Here is a 22,493-nt window from a genome sequence, read left to right as displayed (position 1 = left end):
ATTATATGGCTATATCTGTTTTACCTTCTAGAGATTTACTGCCATAGTTAAATTTATCAAATTTTAAGTCAACAAGCTTCACACTGAAGTTCTGCGAATTGTGTTCTGAGGAACAATAATAAATTGCTTTTATGCCAGAACATTAGCATTTATCACCAGCACATGCCTGCCTAGTGTGTATCGTTGTGTTCACCTGTGTGTGTAGCCCTGTGATGAGAGCAAGCTGATGCACTTCTTCTTTATGTCGAGCTTTCCTCTCTGCAGCAATGTCAGGATAATCCTGTGGACGTGGGGATCCTGCGAGTTGCCTTACACCTACAAAACACACAAACGCGTCAAAAAGTCAGTACATGCAACAAGAGGACTTGTTCCACTACAATAAATCCTGTGCTGGTTCACTCACTTGTCTTGAAGCCAGCTTGGCTGAGCTGACTGTCCTGTTCGAGAATCTCTTGACTAGTTAGTGGATGCTCTTGGCTTGTTTCTGCTTTGTTCTGTTGGTCTTGATTGATTTGCGGTGCGCGAGTTCGTTGTAGAAGTCGTCGGTCAGTGGCGTCTTCGCTACGCAAACGAGCTTGGAACTCGCACACTTTCTCTTGCAGTGCCTGTAAAGCAGACAACACAAACTAGTTATATTACATTCTCTACAGTGAGGTACAGACTCAGTAATGTCATGGATTTCCGTCAAATCATTGTAATACTATGCGTGACATCAATACTAAGAATGAGGCAAATTCATTTAGAAGTGTTGGCTCCTTTAAAAGTATTTTTTTTAATTGCTGGGAGATCGTATGCTTAAATTCCAAGGATGCCAGAGTCATGTGTGGCCAGGAAATTGACCAAAGTGAAACTATCCACTTACAGGAAGTTGTAAAACATGTACCGCAGTTGTCTGACTTCATGTGTCTAGGTGTGCATGTGTTAGCCTTTATGTAGCTAGTTGATGATATTGTATAGGTAGAGGGTAGGAAGTGGCACATAACCAAATTATGGTAAATACTGGGGGGGGGGAACACCATAAAACACACCTTTATATAATATATGCTGTTTAGGAGGGCTAAAACACGACATGTCCAATTACTGCATCATTCTTCATTTTTAAAATAAAAAAAAAAAAAAAACAGCAGCAAAAATAAAAACACTTGCAGCTATCTCCACACAGGATCAACAACAAAAAAAACCCATCAAGCACATTCATACAAATACACAGAAATTAGCAGAAGCGACTAGCAGAGAGCAGTACTATAGAGAACATTCTCTGTGGAGAGAATCACAGAGAGGACAAAAAGAGCTCACAGCTAAACACAAGGGAAGGGAATGTGAGTGAATGACCAGAAATGGGAGCGTGTGAGCATCTGTACAGGTGAGACGGTGCTGAGAGACAAATCATGATAGATCTGTGTTTCTTAAGTACGAGCAAACCACAAGACGCAGATCTTTAATAATCTTAATGTCTGATCAACAGTGCAGATTACCTGAGGTTCCTGAAAATTGATTTGTGGACCACCGAGTTAGAGGTAAGCTACATGTGCAGAAGACGGTGTCATACTGGCACTGATCAGACAAACAAATGCAAGAAGTGTGGAGTTTTACTATTAAGCATGTAAGCAATGGAAGTTAATCAATACAGGGGGATTGTAATGAGGACTGGCTGAAAACACTGAAGTGATTTATTTTCTTTACACCATAATTTTTTTTTTACATTTATTAATAAATAACTGTTTATAACATTTGTTAAAGGGAACATCCACAACATTCCTTGTCATTTACTTTATTAGATACAAAAATATTTTACAGATTATACAGATATAAAGTTGTTCTTTCACCAGCACTTCAGTGATTTTTGCTTTAACATTAACTGCTTAAAAACAGAAGAGTCAAATATACTCACACATGCCGGCTCTCTTATCTGACCGAGTTAAAGTGTCCTATAGTAATAAATCCCGTTCTGCTAGGCGTTAACACTTCAAACTGAGCTTGTTAGGACGTCAACACACTGTGCGCCTACAGTTGTGGCACACATGCATGACCGTCCCACGTCAAAGCTTTTGTGTTTGATCATAAAGTCGCTGCACATTCAAAGGAAAAAACACCGGCCTCTCAAAGACATGGACACAGCTGGGGAGCATGTGATCAACGACCAATCAGGGATGAGCATGAGATGGAGAGTGAAGAGACTAGAAACTCGGGTATGAAGAGCACGGACCATATATACTCTCTCACTCGGTCCCTTACACTTTCAGACACAAATACAGAGACACCCACGTGTGCAGAGAGACAGATAAAAACACACACGACATTTGTGAGGTATTTCAATTAAGTAGTAGTCAATAAAGCGGCCACTGACTAAGTTGTGCACTATATATCTAACAATCTAACAGTGTGTTGAAAATTAGCTGCTTTAGGAATCACTAGTGGTTAATTAAAAAACGTATAATAACAGTAACGTGACATTGAAGCACATATGCAGGGTTCATTTTGCCAAAACAAAACATGCAATATGGAAATTTTATGGAAATTTGAAACACTGAAGTCTATTTAGACACGTTTATAAACACACAAACACATTCTCTTCCTCTTGGACACACCTTTTCCCTCTTGGACACAAGTTTGCTTTCTCCACTTTAAATAGCATAACATGAGACTGAAGTTAAATGAGCACCACAGAAGCTGAAAACCCCCTAGCATGACAGAAGAGCCCGCGCAAGGTGTAAAAGTGAGTTAACGTCACCTGTATGAGAAGCTGCTGGTCAGAGAGGTCGGGATCGGGGAGGTCCGAGGTCAAGCGGCGGCGTTGGAGGACTGAGTTGGGCAGTGTCAGGAAGGAGCTCTCCTCCTCACCATCGCTGATCAGGAAATCCACTGAGCTGGCTGCACACAGACACGCTCACATAAACATTGTATATACTTGGGATGTAGCCAGATAGAAATACAGATTAGGGAACACAATTTGTTTTTTTCACTGATGTGCACAGAGACTCAACAAAAAAAAATATTGTGCGAGTGGGAGGGGTTCACTTTTATGTGGGCGCTAGAACATGAGATGGCCGAACTTGATGCACTTATTGCCTAGTTAGGGCTTTAAATTAGACCAATGTTAATATTTTGGGATAAACAAACAAAAACCACTGTGTGAAAACAGACCCTCTAGCTGAGACAAATGATGAACTTGAGTGATGTAGCTGAGGTTGAGGGATGGCACAACCACACCATGCCTAGGGTTTATGCCCAGTGTTTCCAGGGGCAAAGCGGTGGGGCTTGTATTTAATAAAACAATCACTTCACTATAAATCTCATTCTCAGTTTAGCACTGAATTCACTACTACAGTTACTATGTAAATGTACTGTGGTGTCGTGTTCTATTAAACAGACAGGTCAAGTTAAACAACCTAGCAATATACATTTAAATCAGATAATAGCATGAGAGTGTGAGTACACAAGGAAGTATGTCAGGATTTGCTAAACTGGCTGCTATACAGAAATAAAAAAAAGGCTGTGGACAAAATATTTGTTCAAGAACGTTACAAACAAAAGACGTACTCGTATTACATACTGACCGTAATTTCTTTTCTCTAGATGCCCCTATCTGTCCATTTGCACAATAACAATTTCAAGGTCTTGCAGGCACCATGGGAACAGGCACAGTATGATAAACACAGTATGTTAACAGATAAATGGCTTCTGCAAGTCACACATTAACCTGAAATGGGTACCTGCATACGTGTGTGTGTCTACATGTCTCAGTCTACTGCACAGTGCTTCGTGGTCTTATCATGGGCAAAACAATCAGTGCTCTGTGCTCCTACAAGCCCCGACTACACACAAAACAAGGTCGGGATTGAGGTGGATTTCAGTTTCACCTGAAACTTTCTCTGCTAAAGGCTACAGAGACAATGATGGAGGACAAACACACACAGCAGACATTCAGAAGCTGTAAGGTTCGTCAATTCAATAACACAGCGGATTAATGACGTCAAATAGGACCTGTGGCTTAATGCTTTCGACGTGGGAGGGGTGAACACACAATATGCTTGCCATTCAAGTGGTTAAGGTAGTGATCGCACTGTTGCGAAGCAACCGGGAAGCCTGTATGCACAGAACGGCTAAATAAAGCCGGCGTTTCGCCATACGGTTCTCAAAGAACAGTGTACAGCAACGTTCTAGTAATGTCAGAAATGTCCGAGTGTGTGACTGTTGCTGCGATGACGCTTTACAAAAGACAGAACCAAAGTCCGCTAAACATATGGTAACACTAATGGACTGAAAGATATCCTTATATTAACAGTATAATGTTTATTGCAAGTTTTCAGCAAGACTTTGGAGATGAAACATAAGCAGGATATCACAAGATTATTGTTAGAAGATCTCCATCATTGAACACACACTCTTTTACGGAATTTGGCAGCGTGTCAATTAATAATCTTTAAGAACTGTACAACATCTACATAAGTGAAGGCACTGTGAAGCTTTCGGCAATATTAACATTCCCCTTGGAAATTAGAAAGAAGTTGAAGATACACGGTTTTGCATGGTCGACAGCATCAATACTGCATCACAGGTCATGACCTCGGAGCTCTCTGGACTACACGAGTGAACTGGTTATATGGTTATCTGTTTGTAAACATGAGTCTCTTTGAATGCATGTCCCCAGTTTCTCACCTGGCAAGAGCCAAAGGGAAGTCCTCCCACTGTGATAATGGCTTAATTATGGTTTACTGTTATCTGTGGTTTACGTTATGAGTTTCATATAATATGCTGATTGCACATGGGTGGAAGAGTGTTTATTTCTCAGATCTCTAGTCTTGAGGGATTTACTCCTGTGAGAGAATTTTCTAAGCTTACAAGTTACAGGTTTAGGATGGGTGTCCTTCAGCTGCTGATCGGTCAAGAATGTCAGATAAGGCACTTGCTTTCAGAATAAAAAAGAGACATGACAGCTCTGCACTAGCCAAGATAATGACACTGCAGGCTAAATATTTTGGTATATCATATAACTGACACTTATCTATAGCTTTTATCTACTGTTGTCAAGCTTAACAGGACAATCATGAATCAACTCACTCGCATAAACACACCTCAGCATTTTAACAAACCTCCTTCGATCTGTAAAGAGCAAGAGCTTTACCTCGAACCAGTGTGAATGCTTTCCCTTTCATTCAGCCTGATATCCTTTCCTTCTGTCGCATTCTTGTCCTCCACTCTTCTCCTCTCCTGTCTGACTGAGCTATCGATCCACACACACACACTCGCATACCTAGCCTCGCTCGCTTTCATTCACACACACATTCTTGTCATCTGAAAAAATGTCACCACACTGGTTTGAGCGAAACCACGTGAGCGCACTCACCGTCCAATGAGAGGTCTTTGTTCCAGAGCTCCTGCAGGCAGGGGGTGTGGCCGAGGTCCCACGTCTTCCGTGTGCCAAACATGACCGCCGGGCCAAGCAGAGCGTACCGCTAACAGAGAGAGAGGGAAAGAGAGAAGGAGGGAGGGGAAGAGCAAAAGAGGGAGGAGGGAGAGAGAGAGAAGCACTGCATTGGCCAGTTTATATGAAACAGGGCATACAACCTCTTCTGCAGGTGACTAGATTTCGTAAGGATTCTCTGCTACATCGAATATTTCAGATTCCAGAGCAGTACACACACAGACAGGTGATTGTGTATAATCCAAGGTATGTTAGTATTTTCCAGAGTTCCAGGACACACACACACACGAACATATATGGACGAACACACACAGAGAGATGCACACGGACACACACACACGAGACACACACACACACATGGACAGGGATACACACAGATGGGGGCACACATGGTGACACATTCACATGCACACACATGGACAATTGCATACACACACATACACAAACAGCTCATTAAAGCACAAACAGGAAGAGCCTGAGGCCCTGCTGCCTTCGCTCTCAATCCAACTGACAGGACAGATTTTCCAGGATCGTTACAAAACTGTGGAAGTCACACTGTGACCTTATCATCACTCACCCTAAACCAAGGGCTCTCTAAGGGGTGCAATGCACTAAGAGCCTAGTGTAGCTGCCAGTTACAGTTACACTCAAAGAGTAGAAGCACCGAATCTTTACATTTATCTATAGTTCAGCTCCAGATGGGAAGGAATAGAAATCTTCAGTCACAGCAGTCCTTTCTGTTAAGCCTGAAGAGCGCTGTTCTGGTATATCAACACACAGTTTCATTTCTCACTGCAAATTATAAAAAAGCAAGAACCATTCCAAACAGGAAAACAAGCATTTCTAAATCCTTTTCCACCAACATGAGCAGCCATGGTGCAAACCACACAAGCAAGAGCATCATCATGACACCATTTTCCCATCAAGATGATTTCTTGAGAAGTCAGGGTGTTTGGAAACAATAACATTGTTTTTTGTCTGGTTAAACCAGCTTCAACGCTCTGCAAACAAAAAGGCTTGATGTCTGATGTCGAGCTCTGAAACATGAATATCATATGTACACTAGAACTACAAGTAGCAGCTTCAATAATTCATTGTATAGATTATGGAAATCTGCACAAGCCTGTATTACTTTGTAGAGTGTAATACCACAGTGAAACCACTAGGGGCACTAGCAGCAGTGACATGACTGCACCATGCAGCACTGTGTGAAAGGCTTATCTCAGACACAATGCTGCTGAAGCGGTTTTAAAGAACACTGAACGGACTGATGGGTTTTACCTAGAACTAAGATAACATGAAGCCAGACAGAGCAATCAGCCCAAATGTGCGACAAGGATTTTCTCTCTTTTCACACTGTGCTCATGTTGACAAGTCTCTTTGAAAGACGGCGACAATGAAAGAAATTTAAAATAAAAATACTACTAGTTTTATTAGTTTCATATAGTGCACTGTAGTCTAAATGCAGAGGAGATACCCTTCATAGCAGCATGAGTACTACCAAATAGTAAATCGCCTGAAAGCTCAAGTTTGTGACTTTTAGACAAATACATCAGCTATCTAATTACTGTCAGGTATCAGGAATCACAAGCAACACACACACACACACACACACACCTGTTTTCCTGTTTTCCGGTACTCTGGGGTATGGATGTAGTGCTCCCGCTCCGGCCAGCCTTTGTGAAAAAGCGACCTGACCCAACCCAACATCTTTCTTAATGATGCTCAGCTTCTACACCATCACAGTGAAGGAAGGCCAAACGGAGAGAAAGGGAACACGGGCGTTTGCGGAGATGTAAGAGAATTGCTGCATGTTCGCAGTTGTGATTACCCATAATCCTTTAAACCTGACAGCAGATGGCCTCCTCCCTCCCTCCACCTCTTACTGTGGTCAAGGGCGAAGCAGACCAGACATCCTAGGCCAAATCCAGACGCGAGTTAGCACCTGTTCCCTAAAACTCTCTTGAATATTACAGTCCACTGCGCTCCCTGTGTGTAAGGTCTGGACTGAGTGCATGCCGTGAAGCATCATTGGCTAAGGACTCATTAAAATAAATAAATAAATAAATACCTCTTGGCACAAATGCACACAATCTGCTTGATCATGTTTGATGTGTTGTAGTTTTAATTGTTTATGACTGAACAGCTAAACAAATCTGAAATCTTTTAGTTTATAATGGCTTAAATGTCAGACCCGGATAATCACACACTCATCTCCAACTACATGTGTGCAGCAGGACACATTATGGGGCAGTGGTGGCTCAAATAGTTAAGGCTGTGGGTTGTTGATCAGAGGATCGGGATTGAAGCCCCAGTTCCACCAAGCTCCACTGTTGGGCAATTGAGCAAGGCCCTTAACCCTCTCTGCTCCAGGGGCGCTGTATCATACCTGCCCCTGAGCTCTGACCCCAACTTCCTCAGCTGGCATATGTGAAGAAAAGATTTCCACTGTATGTGTGGCGATAATAAAGACTTCATGGCTTATTCAGTCTTGGAAAATGCAACACGTGTTGCTGTGGCTGAAAACAACCAATTCTCTGGTCAATATTACCCTTTGACCTCTGCTTCAAGAAAACAATTAGATTTCACCCAAATGATATGGATCATTACGATTAACCACGCCTTGGCAAACATTCCCATTCTAACCTGGAAATCCTGTAAAAAGTTTCTCTCTCCATAAACAGATTAGGTTATAAATGCAGACGTAGGCAAAATCTATAAAAGCAATTTTCTCTTTTACTTTTAGGGATAAACAGAAAATGCTGGCACTTTGTGATTGAGATCTGTGCAAATGCCGCACTACTTTCAGTTAAGGAAAGCATGTAGTTTCCAGGACTATTTAGTAATAGTAGGAGGAGGAGGAGGAGAAGGAAATGTCAAAATGTTTCCATGTGTATGGTATTCCCAGGCTTTTTGAGCCACTCAAAAGCAAGAAATAAAAAGAAACAAGAAACATAATGGCCAACATTACAAGTTATTTTAAACAACACTAAGTCAGACTGCATCAAAAACTACATAGGTGATAAAGTTCGAGATAAATCTGTGATTATCTAGACGTCAAATAGTCAGATCAGGACGTTAAATTGTGTCATGAGCTCGGTTTAGCCTTGTAGCTCCCTCATGATCCATGCACACGCCAAACATGTCTTTGCTGATCCAGTCAGCTTCCTTAGCCTCTGTGTGATTTTCACTCATGACCATTAGAGGGCTGCAACATTCCTGAGACTTCACATAGACGTAATGAGGTTATTGTCAGGGAGTCATTTACCATGGGATGACCTAAATGCATTCAACTCACACACACACACAAACACACACACACACACACAAACACACACACTCCTGGATCAGCACCTCAGCTCTCTTCTCCCTCTGTAGTCAGGTTACTCTCAGGAGAGTTGAGACACTGTTGCTCTCTAGATGACATACATTTCTACTTTAAACATAATATACGCTTTGGTCTAATTGTTCCATGCATACGTGTTGATGTTTTAACAGCAGCTGTGCTACTATTACAGGAGTAAAAGGAAAGTACTCCCTCTTTACCTCAGAGCGAAGATAACATTAAAGTTGACAGCATCAACAGAGCAGGAATGCCTGCACAAACAAAAGCTCCTTATAAAGTCTATTAAAGGTGGTCAGCTTTGAGCACGGATATGAAACATGTCCTTTGTAAGGACAGATTCAACTCAGAAATCAATACATCACTAACAGGACAAAAACTAAACTAGCTTACAGGATTAGAGTCTGATTTAAAGGTAAGACAATAATAATAATAATAATAATAATAATAATAATCATCATCCTGATACAATAATGCACATTACTGTACTGTGAAAAGTTCATTAAGCAGTATTTTTTTCTAACCAGGTTAATTGAAAGGGGGTGTGTCTTAATTTCTGCAGTACGTCATGCATGGGCGTGGTCATGCATCTATGTAGGTGTGTTTTAGTGGATTCAGACAATAATGCCAGAATTGCAATTCAAATTGCAATTGAAATTCAAATGAAAGAATTAATGTTAAAATAAGGTATCCAACTCAATGTAATAACATATTTTACTTTATTATATAGCTATTTTAGTGAACAAAAGGACCAAGGGATAATTCTAATCCTAAATACTGAACAATTTCTGCATTTAAAAGTTATCCTTCACGTCTAGCTAGCATTTATTTCCTCTCGTTAGGTTGCAGTGTGAAGTGAGGTATTGTGGAGATTTATACGACAGCTTTGCACTGCATATTATTTTGCAAGGTGTGTAACATCACCTTGAAGCATTGTGAAAAAGCCCACTTATAAAATCTGCCTGTTCTGGGTGCAGAGGGTATTGCTGTCCCACTTTATCTCATTATGAAGACGGTTCATAATTGTGCTGTCTGAGAAATGAACTGAAACGGAAACCACCAAAGCCTCCCTCTTTTCTCCGTTTCCTCGCCTCCTGTCTGGAGACAGCATATGCCTAAGGAAAAAACATGAAGAGCTGAGAAGCTTTCCTTCGACAGGAAGGCAAAGCTCATTTCCAGGACAGAAACATTCATGAATTTGAACATAATGAAACTTGCTCTTGTAACTTATGCGACATATGTAATCAGTTCATTTCCAAATGACACCATAGGAAATATAGATTCTTAGAACAGACTCGATGTGTTGTGCATGACGAAGAAAATCACGATGTTGCAGCGTTTGTTCTGAGAGGCAGCTGAATTACAGAACAACTCACATTTTAGGCAACAATACATCCAGTGGAATGTAATAATCAGTTAACAGGCTGTGACGAGAGACCAGAGAGCTAGTACTGACAAAGAGCATTTCATTAGACCAGCCATAATAATCAATTATTCAACACAAACACACACACACACGATCCGCTCCCTGCATGGTGTGCCATAATGAAGCCAGGAGGCTGCTGCCGACTGCAATGTCTCACACATCAGTCTTTGTGTCTCATGTGCGTACAGTTGCATGCACACACACGCACGCACACGCACACACGCGCACACGTGCACACACACACACGCACACACGCACACGCACACGCACACGCACACACACACGGGATGACAGGTTTACACAAGCTGAGAATGATATAACATGCTGCTCCTGAGCGTGAATGAGTGGATATCATAGGCTGTACATATTTTAGATATAAAAGGGTCAGCACCTCCGCTATAATTAGGATCTTAGCAGCTCTCTAGATAACAAATGCTCCAGTTACAGCAGCTAAATGATATAGCATATCAACGTTGTCCATTTGTACTCACCTCCCGGCTCTCTTCATCTTAGCACTGTCATGGAGAGGAGCACGCACACACGCTAACTGTACACACACCACCATGCATGGTCACACTGCCACCAACATCCCCCTTGCACTCCCCTCCCTCTCTCTCATACACACACACTTCTTCCCTCTCTCTCTAACACTACGCTTTCACTTGCAGTTCCTTAGTAACGGAAATGGAACTAGCATCACTGCGCATCTCCCCTCCTCCTCTCCATCTTTTCTCCAGTGCTCCCTTCATTAGCCCCAGAAATAAATATTTTAACTACAGAAGCCGCTTTGGTCCTCCTACCTAGCCATTACAGTGTGTGTGTGTGTCACATGGCAACCTACATTTTGGCCTCAGATATGGAAGCATATAATCACACACAAAAATGAACTGGGGGTGTAACCGAATACAAATACAACAGATTGAAGAAAGAATAAATACATGGAGGTGCACTATTCTGCTAAACAGAAAAACTCACAGCATGTCCAGTCAAGATTTTCCAAACTTTAACACCTGATATTACTCCTGTCAATGTCCTTTTCCCCTCCAGCCCTAATCTGTCTCTCTCACACACACACACAAACAAACAAGTACACTTTCCCATGCTAACTGAACCGAGTTCACTCATTCTGGTTGTGCATTAAGCGCCTATTCATTCTCACAGATACAGCACCGCCACTGACCTCATTTACTTCAGAAACGCAAGCTCTCCAGAGATGAAATCCTCTCCTCACAGTAACACACTTTCTCTCTTGCCTCCCACTGCTCAGTAACTGGGTTACAAACACAAACAGCATTAAAGAGAAATCTGAGCCACAGTGGAGCACAGTTTCCCCTGTAAGCTTCCCTATGGTGTTAGAAACATAAAAAAAGTCATGTGCGAAGCCATTTCTAATCACTCGGTAAGAAACCTGAGACTTTCACACGTGTTGGTCAGTTTCCTGATGCTGATTCAGAGTAAAATTCTAGCCTGGGCTCGTGGTTGTCCACCTCTGACATATTCACCTCAAGAGACTACGTTACGTACCATTAGATGCACCGATATACAGATTAAACCGACTTATAACATACAGTTCAGCCTTTGCACTTCGCAGCAGAAACCCGAGTCTGGTGATCACAGACTGATATCAAAGCGAATCTTGAGGAAGAAACTCATTTGGTTTCAAGATGGCTGTTATCATTTTGTGCTCTGCAGCTTCTTTTTTTTTGCATTTTTATAGATAACAGATGATCAGACATTGTCAGATCCCACATGTGCAACTCTGAGATAGGGAACATTTGAGGCAAATTTAATGTAGGGGTTTTAAACGAGACTCATCTGTTAGTTTTGAGCTTCCCAGGGCAAAATTAAAAATTCACAAAGCCAACACGTCTAGGCTCGTCACAATATGCTTTTATGAGACACTGTGGGTAGAAATTTTAGATGAATTAATAAATTACCTGGCGGCGGCTGATTCAACGTTACATTTATTCATGATTGTATATACACTAATCAGGCATAACATTATGACCACCTGTCTAATATTGTGTTGGTCCCCCTTTTACTGCTAAAACAGCCTGACCCATTATACGCTGTGTATTCTGACACCTTTCTATCAGATCCAGCATTAACTTCTTCAGCAATTTGAGCAACAGTAGCTCGTCTGTTGGATCGGATCACACGGGCCAGCCTTCGCTCCCCAAATGCATCAATGAGCCTTGGCCGCCCATGACCCTGTCACCGGTTCACCACTGTTCCTTCCTCGGACCACTTTTGCTAGATACCGACCACTGCAGCCCGGGAACACCCCACAAGAGCTGCAGTTTTGGAGATGCTCTGATCCAGTCGTCTAGCCATCACAATTTGGCCCTTCGTCAAACTCGCTCAAATCCTTACACTTGTCCATTTTTCCTGCTTCTAACACATCAACAAGGACAAAATGCTCACTTTCTGTCTAATATATCCCACCCACTAACAGGTGCCATGATGAGGAGATAATCTGTCTTATTCACTTGACCTGTCAGTGCAGTGAGAGAGAGAAATGTCCTTATAGAGACTGAAACTCTAAAATAGCACAGGATTAAAGAGGAGATCATCAAGTGCTTTGCCTGAAGAAATCAGCTTAACCTCTCACTGCAAGTTACAGCATTCAGCACCGTTTACTCTCTCTCTCTCTCTCTCTCACACACAAACACACACGATTTTACAAACATTCCTGAGAATCTAACTACATAGCTGAACACAGGACACCAGGACCAAAAAGGGAAAACTTCAGAGAGCACATTAAGACAATAAGTTGTGTCCACTCCCTGCAGTAACTAAAGAATGCATTAATAAGAAAGTTTCTTTGAAACCCTCTCAGCTTCACCTTTAACATTCCTCAATCACAGATCACAAGCTTCTTACGCAAGAACCACGTCACACCCAACGCATCCCTCTTTCTCTCTGGGGGAGAGACAGAGCAAGGAAAGGACAGAGACAGAGAGAAAAAGCCGTGCTGAACAATGAAACCAAAAAAACTCTCATATCAATAAGTCATACAATGTCATACCATTCTCACAGCTGCGCATTTAACGTCATAGAGATTGAATATAACAAAAGTCATTTCATCTCACATTGTCAGTGGTCACCACAACTACCTGTACAACGGTCAAAGATTAACCAGCCTGATATTTATATAACTACAACAATTCAGGATAATGTTTATTGTGCTTGAATGATTCACTTTGCCATTAGAACAGAAGCGACACCTTCACTGGGACTTACAGATACTGAGGCCACACCTCCTTCACTGGGATTTAAGAATACAAAGGACATACCTCCTTCAATGGGATCTAAGGATAAAGAGGCCACACCTTCTTTAATAAGATCTAGGGGTACAGAGGCCACACCTCCTTCACTGGGATTTAAGGATACAGAGGCCACATCTAAGTGTACAGATGCCACACCCCTTGCACTGGGATTTAAGGGTACAGGGGCCACACCTTCACTGGTACTTACAGATACAAAGGCCACACCTCCTTAACTGGGACTTACAGAGGCCACACCTTCACTTGGACTTACTGATGGAGAGGCCACACCTCCTTTACTGAGACTTACAGAGGACACACCTCCTTCACTGGGACTTACAGATGTAGAGGCCACACCTTCATTGAGACTGAAACAGAGGCCATGCCCCTTTTACTGGGACTAATAAATACAGAGGCCATACCTCCTTCTTTGCAACAAACAGATGCAGAGGCCACACCTCCTTTACTGAAACTGGAGGATAAAAATGGCACACATCCTTCACAGTGGCACAGAGGCCATGCCCCATCTACATGCACTGACACAGAAGACATGACTCTAAGAAACTCACAGACACAATGAACACGCCTACTTCACAGTGTTTGATAAGCCTCCTACTCTCACGCTGTTTCACACAAAACAAAATCACAATTTATTGGACTGACACTGCTCTTTATTCTACCCTTAATAAACATGCACTTCTTAAACACATCTCTCTCTTCACATACCTCTTTATCTCTCATCTTTAATAAGTTTATACAATAATTATCATGGAACCCGGAAAAGCACTATTTGACCTGTGACTATTACAGCAAAGTGGAAAATAAATTGTTTCTGACCATTTGCTCATCTGCATCCACACTGCTGTTTCTGTGTGCACACTTTCTCCAGTCTCTCACCTGGGCGCTCTTGCTGCACTCAGGTACCTCCAGAGGGTTGGTGGTGCATGATGTACGTTGGTCCTGGTTTCTGACCCTGACAGGATTTCCCGTTTTCCTGCGTTGTGTATAGGGTGAACTTTTGCTTGGTGTCTCTGTGATCTCTGCTGTTTTGGCTTCATGAAGCTGCACAGTCTTCTGTCTTTTCAGCAGGCTGTGGATGGACAGCAGCAGCAGTGGACACAGCACATACATGATCTCTAGCATAAAGCACTTTCAGGATTTCTGTAACACCCAGTTGCACACCGAGTCCTCTGGGGGAAATTCAACCTGTTTCTGCTCCAGAGGGAGACTGTAATGCAATCTTCTGGTGCGCGTTACAGCTGTCCGGGATATCAGCTGTTGCGTTGGCGACCTTGGTGTTCAGTCAGAAAGCATGTAGTGAAACATGAGCAACACCTTGAGATCAACGTCTAATGAATTCTCTATTGTTCAGTCCGAAGGCAAAAGTTCACTTCTGCAAGATATTTACAGTATGTCCCCTGTCTCCGACTGTAAATCCAGTCTTTAGGTTTTAACAACCACCTAGCCTTTAAGCGCTCACTGAGAGTGTTGAGTGACATCAGAAAAGAGCTGCTCCTAATGCTCATTTAGAATCCAGATAATCCACCGTCCTCGTGTATCTAATGTGACTGTCTCAGGCAGGGTGCATGCACTGCTTTTATAGCTTGTGACTCCTTTCATAGCTGAAGCTGGTCATGCAACGTTCACCTGGATACACACAGACACGCCCCTGATAAAACTATGAGCGCTTCTCTGGGAAAATTATAGTGTTCTAGTCCAAAGTCCTTCACGTCCACCCTTCTAACAATCCTTTACAGAAACATGCCATGTCACGTAGCCGAGTTAATCTTTTCTATATTGGAATCAATCAAACCTCTGTATCCAAACATTGACCTTGTTTTCCAAAGCCTCAGCACCATTTACTCCTAGATAATTCAAACTTCCTGTTTGGAGGAACAAGTGAGCTCCGGCCAACAGTTGTTCGTCACTCCCACAGAGTGAACTCAAAAGCCGTAATGATTGTATTTATTGTATTATATTTTTAATGAGAATTTTAAGAATGTAACAAACTGTAGGCAATATTTTTTCTTCTCACAGACACTGAGTAAGTGGGTGGTGTACATAAAACAAAAAACAAACAAACAAACAAACAAACAAACAAAAGAAACAAAGGCAAATAGGCATGGACAGGGATAAACAGGACTATAGAGCAATACACAGAGACAGACAGAGATAGAAAAATACAAAGAGATGGAAACAAAGAGAGAGAGCTAGAGAAAGAAAGAATAGGGATGGACCGTGAAAGAGAAACACAGAGTTGGCAGTGACATGGACAGATGGACAGACAGACAGATAAACAGAGATGAGAATATGAAAAAGAAAGGAGAGACAGGAGAAAGAAAGAAAGAAAATATCAAAGAATATGGGTGGGATACCCATGGGAAAATGGGTGGGATATATTAGGCAGCATGTGAACATTTTATCCTCAAAGTTGATGTGTTAGAAGCAGGAGAAATGGGCAAGAGTAAGGATTTGAGTGAGTCTTACAAAGAGCCAAATTGTGACGGCTAGACGACTGGATCAGATCATCTCCAAAACTGCAGCTCTTGTGAGGTGTTCCCGGTCTGCAGTGGTCAGTATCTATCAAAACTGGTCCAAAGAATGAACAGTGGTGAACCAAGGCTCATTGATGCATGTGGGGAGCGAAGGCTGGCCCAACAGATGAGCTACTGTTGCTCAAATTGCTAAAGAAGTTAATGCTGGTTCTGATAGAAAGGTGTCAGAATACACAGTGCATGATGGGTCAAGGCTGTTTTGGTAGCAAAAGGGGGACAGACGCAATATCAGGCAGGTGGTCATAATGTTATGCCTGATCATTGTATCTAATTCCTGCTCAGGTACAGCATCCCCACTACATGGGGCTCCCACCACCATCCTTCTTGTAAAGATCGTGTTTTCCGAGTGATCGCAAGTTACTATGGCCAAAGACATCAGTCTTGGGCTCATCAGACAGGGGATCCTTTCTCCATGTGTTTGCTTTGTCTCCAAATGAGATTTCATATGGCTTCCCCCAATAACAGCTGTCGCCACTCAACACCAGTTGCTCTCTGACTCCAATTACGTGACATAAAATTTATGTTTTTTATTTGCAATATTATGACTGCAACACCACAAAACGTGGGAAAGTTAAAGGAGGTGAACATACTGTATATACATATGCCATTGTATGAACAGACCATCATTAATTGGTTCAGAGAGATAGGTCTAAATATAGCATGACCTACATTATCAGTACTGTGGCACTCTCTGCAATGCCACCTGATGGGAGCTGACAGTCTCAATCAAAGCCAGCGAATTCTGATGGCATGTGGCACGTTTTACATTATCACATGTTTAATTTGTCTTCGTTTGGAAATGGAGCAGAGAGAATAGGGAAGGTAATATTCTATGACCTGAGTCGTGGTGACACATGGAAATTAATAACCTTTGGTGACAGGGCTATAAGAGTTCATCCTACTTCAGAGGTGATCAGTGATTATGCACCGCTTCATACTTTTAACATAAATCCTCCCATTGATGTCAGTCAATTACAGCTCGACATGGCTGCTTCCACCCTGATCATAAAGGCATCAATGGACTGCTTCTGAAGCCTGTACAAACCACAGATGGAAACGGAGTGTCAAAACAATAATAAACCTTTTAAATAATAAAAATATCATATCAAACATCATATAAAGTAATCGAGTTTTAGGAGACTACTTCTCTTGTATTGTATCAGATAAGCAGATAAGAATTATAGAAGTTTCCACAGGAAGTCCACACCAGAAAGTGCATTGATACTGATGTTGCATCCAAGATGTTACTGCACATATGGTGATAAAATAAAGTTAGACTCTGCTTTCCATCTCAGCGTTCACCTGGGCGAGATGGATTTTATGAAGTTGTATAGACATGATTATTATCCTATCATGTTTTTGAAGATTCAAAGACAATTCATTTTGTCCTCAAAGTTGATGTGTTACAAGCAGGACAAATGGACAAGAGTAAGGATTTGAGCGAGTTTGACAAAGGGCCAGATTGTGATGGCTAGACGACTGGATCAGAGCATCTCCAAAACCGCAGCTCTTGTGGGGTGTTCCTGGTCTGCAGTGGTCAGTATCTATCAAAAGGAAGGAACAGTGGTGAACCAGAAACAGGGTCATGAGCGGCCAAGGCTCACTGATGCACGTGGGGAGTGAAGGCTGGCCCGTGTGATCCGATCCAACAGACGAGCTACTGTTGCTCAAATTGCTGAAGAAGTTAATGCTGGTTCTGATAGAAAGGTGTCAGAATACACAGTGCATGACGGGTCAGGGCTGTTTTGGCAGCAAAAGGGGGACCAACACGATATGAACCAGGTAGATGGTCATAATGTTGTGCCTGATCGATGTACATTGGCGTGATATCCAGTGAAGTGTATTGCAGATTATATTATTTTACCAGACCTGACAACCATTATGCATTTTACACCAGAGTACAACAGTGTCAGAAGAATTAGAAAGCGTTCAAGTTCAAGTGCACTTCATTATGTTTATTGTAGTTTGGGTGGGAGTTGGTCCAAAAGAGCGGCTTTTTCTCCACAATAAAACAGATGAGGCAAAAGGCGTATGCATCTGGAATGATCTGTGCAGGTGTTTTGATCTATCTGATATTACCAGACGCTGCTAGAATGCCCCGCCCCCTTGCCTCAATCTCACTTCTTGCTGTATTTGATGTTTTAAAATCCTGATTTATTGACCCTCTTTTAAATTGGAGCATCTGCCCCCTGAAGGTCTGTGCTCAGCCCTGGACAGTCTCAGACAGGGTGCATGCACTGCTTTAAAGCTTGATATTGCTGTTTCAGCTGGTCATGGTTCATTCACCTGGATACACACAGGCACGCCCCTGATAAAAAATATGTAAAAATGATAAACAAGTCCACAGTCCTTTATATTCACCCCACTGACACTGCTTTACAGCCGGATAACGCCATATCTGAGGATATTTTCCCTGTAAAGCCCTTGATTGGACTTATTGACTCGAAGGTGTGAGCTCCTGGGGACAGTCTTCATCCTCATCCTACGCACTTTTCCTCATCCTATTATGTTAATCGGTCACTGTTACACAGTCAAAAGACTCACTGAGTGTATTTATATGACTTTTTAGCTTATAGGTGTTTGCTGAGGGAATGGGTGAGAGGGCAAATGATTTTGGACAGGTATCACCTGGAATGTTTTTTTATTTGATTTCTGACCATTTGATTTACACAACATGTCTAATATTTAAAGTTGCAAAAAATCTGTTTCCTAAAACAAAAAAAAAAGCATTTGTTTAGTGGCAGCATAAGTATCTAAGCCCCAGGTCAATACTTGGTAGAATGACCTTTCGGCTACTGGATCCAGGTATTGCTGCCCATCCTTTTTAACAAAACTGCTCGAGCTCCGTCATATTTGGCCGAGATCACTGGTGAACAGCAGCTGCCATGTCCTGTCACAGATTCGCAACTGGACTGAGGTCTGCGGTGCGACAGGTCCATTCAAACACATTTAGGTTTTCTGGCCTTTGAACCACTCTAGTGTAGCTTTAGCAGTATGCATAAGGTGGTTGTCCCGTGCCAATTTGTTAAAATATACCTTTCGAGAAATTCCTCTCTGGTTACAGGTCAGTTAGTTTAGACTGGATGATATCAAAAAGTCAATCAGTTACAGTCCAACAGGCTGTTTCAACCCAGAGAATAAAAAACATGATTTTTGTGCTTTAACGCCTATACAGACCACAGATCTTCCGGATCATAAACTTATGGGAGATCTTATCTGTAGTGCTGTATTATCACTAGAATAAAAGTAAATAATAAACCAGATTTATATATCCAATGGAAGTCAACGCCTATGCATCAACCCTTTATCTGTAGTAAACATGCTTATTCATCTAAGATGTAAATTGTATATAACACTGAAAATTTATGAACACAAGACAGCGGTTAGTCTCTGCTTTTCATCTCGGTTTAACCTTCTAAAATGATGTACACTGTTGCCAAAAGTTTTGGGACACCCCTCCTAATCACTGAATTCAGGTGTTGGACTTGATCCCTTAGTTCCAGTGAAAGGAACTCTTAATGCTTCAGCATACCAAGACATTTTGGACAATTCCATGCTCCCAACTTTTTGGGAACAGTTTGGGGATGACCCCTTTCCTGTTCCAACATGACTGCACACCAGTGTACAAAGCAAGGTCCATTACGACATGGATGAGGGAGTTTGGCGTGGAAGAAGAGTCCTGACCTCAACTGGATAGAACACCTTTGGGATGAATTAGAGCGGAGACTGCGAGCCAGACCTTCTCGTCCAACATCAGTGCCTGATCTCACAAATGCGCTTCTAAAAAATTCCCATGAACACACTCCTAAACCTTGTGGAAAGCCTTCCCAACTGTTATAGCTGCAAAGGGCGGACCAACTCCATATTACATTCATGTGCATGTAAAGGCAGATGTCCCAAACCTTTTGGCAATATAGTGTAATGACTCCAATCCAGGAATAAGTCTTTAGAATCACTACAGTGACACACACTCAGCATGCCAACCACAGCAGAGACTTACAGACAAATCTGCCTTCCAAACTTCACATCAGAGATGACTCACTGTTATTGGATATTGCAGGATTACAGAAAATATGACAGGGTGGAAAAAAGAAAGGAGGGGGAGAACGATTTTGAAAGCAGAGGCGATGACAAAAAACACACATACACAAACATATCTACTCAATCTACTCAAGAAGTGCGTGAGTGTGTCTGTCTGTCTCTCGAGGTGTGTGTGTGTGTGGGGTGCTGGATAACAGAAATCCAGACAGATGGACAGAAGAAGGGAGATGCAGGAAGAGAGAAAGCCAAAAGCAGACACACGAAATCAGAAACAGAAACACATGGAAGATGGATGATGGATTAGACATGAACAGAGGGTGAGGGAGGAAGGCACACTGGCAAAGAGGAGGAGACAGAAAGGCATATGCATACAAGACACATACAGAGACTGTGAGACATATGTAGAAAAGAAAGAGACGAAGAAAAGGAAAGAGAACAGGCCAGAATCTCTCTGTCATGAGCAGTACATTTGGCATGGCTGTCCTTACATGACTGGTGTGTGTTTTATTTCAGGAGCTAATTACACATCGAGTCAGACGGGTGGGAAGCACCATAATCACAGGGCACATCTTAACTGGGGCGTGGATGTGTGTGTGTGTACTCGTTCGCCATGGCGTTTAAGTGCAGAACATCCTGAATGAACACCGTAACGTCTAGTGTGACTCAGAGGCTCCAGCAAAGCGTCCAAGCATGGACACATGTGCTCGCACACACACACACACACACACACACAGAAGCAGCCATGTTGTTGTGTTGTGGCACCGCATCTGCTTTCCACATGTCTTTTTTTACTCAGTAAATGCTGGCAACATCAGAAAACTCCGACCATGTTGTGTGTTTAAACTAGAGTCAGCGAAATGCACTCTGGTGCCCAGGACCTTATTATAAACAACCTGGGAACATCTCAACCAGTTTATAACCCACACTTATGTTCTCAAGTCTTATCTTAAAATGAAGTACTGGTTACATAACTGAAATTCCCTGAGGACATCAACAGAGGTGGACAAAATATTAGAAATATTTGAAGTCATCTACAGGGAAAGTTAAAGTTCCAGTGTCCAGTTCCATGTTTTGGTTGCCCGGAAACCTCGATAAACTATGTGGTAAAACAAGTGGTAGCAAGCCTAACATAATGGGGTTATAGTTATTATCCTCTCCTAACAAAGTTTCTAGTGACACTACACTGCTGCTGGCAAAATATGCTGCATGGTAAAACATTATTTGGAATTGTTAGACTCGTGTCTTTATTTGGGAGTAGACTAAATGCTGTGCTTAGATGACATCTCAAACAAAAATCCATAGAATCCATAGAAATTTGAGACAAAAAGATAAAAAGAAAGTGATGATTTTATAGCCACAGAAAGAGTGATATAGACAATGAGAGGCAGAACAAGGCAGAGAGGGAAAGAGAGGGAGAGAGAGAAGGTGAAGAAGAAGAAGAAGAAGAAGAAGAAATGGAAAAGGGAAACATACTGGAAGATAGAAACAGCAAGATAGACAACAAGAGAGAGCAAAATAGAGAGGATATGGACTAAGAGAGACAGAGAAGGGGGGAAAGAGACAGGAGCGAGAGAGAGAAATAGAGATAAACATAGAGGGAGACTGGCACAGAGAGAAATAGAAAGGTGGTAGACAGTGACAGTGAGAGAGAGAGAGAGAGAGAGAGAGAGAGAGAGAGAGAGAGAAGATGAAGAAATGGAAAAGGGAAACATACTAGAAGATAGAAATAGCAAGATAGACAACGAGAGAGCAAAATAGAGAGGATATGGACTAAGAGACAGAGAAGGGGAAAGACAGACAGGAGAGGGAGAGACAGAGAGAGAGGGAGAATATTCACATATTGTACAGACAGTTTTATTAAGCTTGGTATTAGTTCTGCTCAGGGTAATCACACCAATGCCAAGTATTTCAAAGCTCTGAAGTCTTTCTGATCCACAGCACACCACTGAGGCTGGACTGGAGAGAGCCGTCAGCAGACAGGTGGAACGTGGCAGATAGAGAGAGAGAGAGAGAGAGAGAGAGAGAGAGAGAGAGAGAGAGAGAGAGAGAGCGCGAGAGACAGTAGAGTAGAGAGTAGTGCCACCTGCTGGTATGATGCAGTCATCACCATCATCTCCACTTCCACCATCTGCTCTCCATTGATAGCTTTACATGGCTTCTGGAAACCTGTTTTCATAGTAAGTGTTTAGAGACTTGTGTGTGAGTTTATATGGGGCCCAAGCCAACATACAAAACACACTAAACCCAGGAGACAACATGGCAGCACTGACTCAAAAATCACTGTAAAATACCACATGGACGACACTTACTTCAATCCCTACAGTCAGAGCAGATTTATAGAAAATGTTAGACTTCAGCAGTGCTGTGTTCGTTAAAAAATATATTATAATAATCAGTCGTTATTCTGCAGCCGTGGTATCTTTCCGCTCTGTGCAAG

The 22,493-nt window shown here is 42.2% G+C and overlaps 1 protein-coding gene across 7 annotated transcripts in view; it reads right to left on the bottom strand.

Annotated features, from left to right (window-relative positions):
• kifc3 (kinesin family member C3) overlaps nucleotides 1-22,493 on the bottom strand; it is a 38,772-nt gene that overhangs the window by 13,337 nt on the left and 2,942 nt on the right. For 2 of the 7 annotated variants that reach the window (XM_058388526.1, XM_058388522.1), the window contains 4 exons: nucleotides 5,348-5,456; nucleotides 2,732-2,871; nucleotides 404-605; nucleotides 194-315 (listed from right to left, as the gene is read on the bottom strand). In XM_058388526.1, coding sequence (XP_058244509.1) covers nucleotides 194-315; nucleotides 404-605; nucleotides 2,732-2,871; nucleotides 5,348-5,429 — 546 coding nt within the window. In that variant the 5' untranslated portion in view covers nucleotides 5,430-5,456. Of the gene's footprint in view, nucleotides 1-193; nucleotides 316-403; nucleotides 606-2,731; nucleotides 2,872-5,125; nucleotides 5,286-5,347; nucleotides 5,457-7,042; nucleotides 7,222-10,685; nucleotides 10,824-11,374; nucleotides 11,465-14,357; nucleotides 15,037-22,493 lie in introns of those variants that run through there. The other 5 variants (XM_058388523.1, XM_058388528.1, XM_058388527.1 and 2 more) reach the window with 5 other exon arrangements.

Source organism: Hemibagrus wyckioides, linkage group LG04 (genome assembly GCF_019097595.1).
Source record: "Hemibagrus wyckioides isolate EC202008001 linkage group LG04, SWU_Hwy_1.0, whole genome shotgun sequence".
Lineage (NCBI taxonomy): Eukaryota > Metazoa > Chordata > Actinopteri > Siluriformes > Bagridae > Hemibagrus > Hemibagrus wyckioides.
The sequence above is the reverse complement of the archived record's forward strand: the minus strand, read 5'-3'. Positions and strand labels throughout refer to the sequence as shown.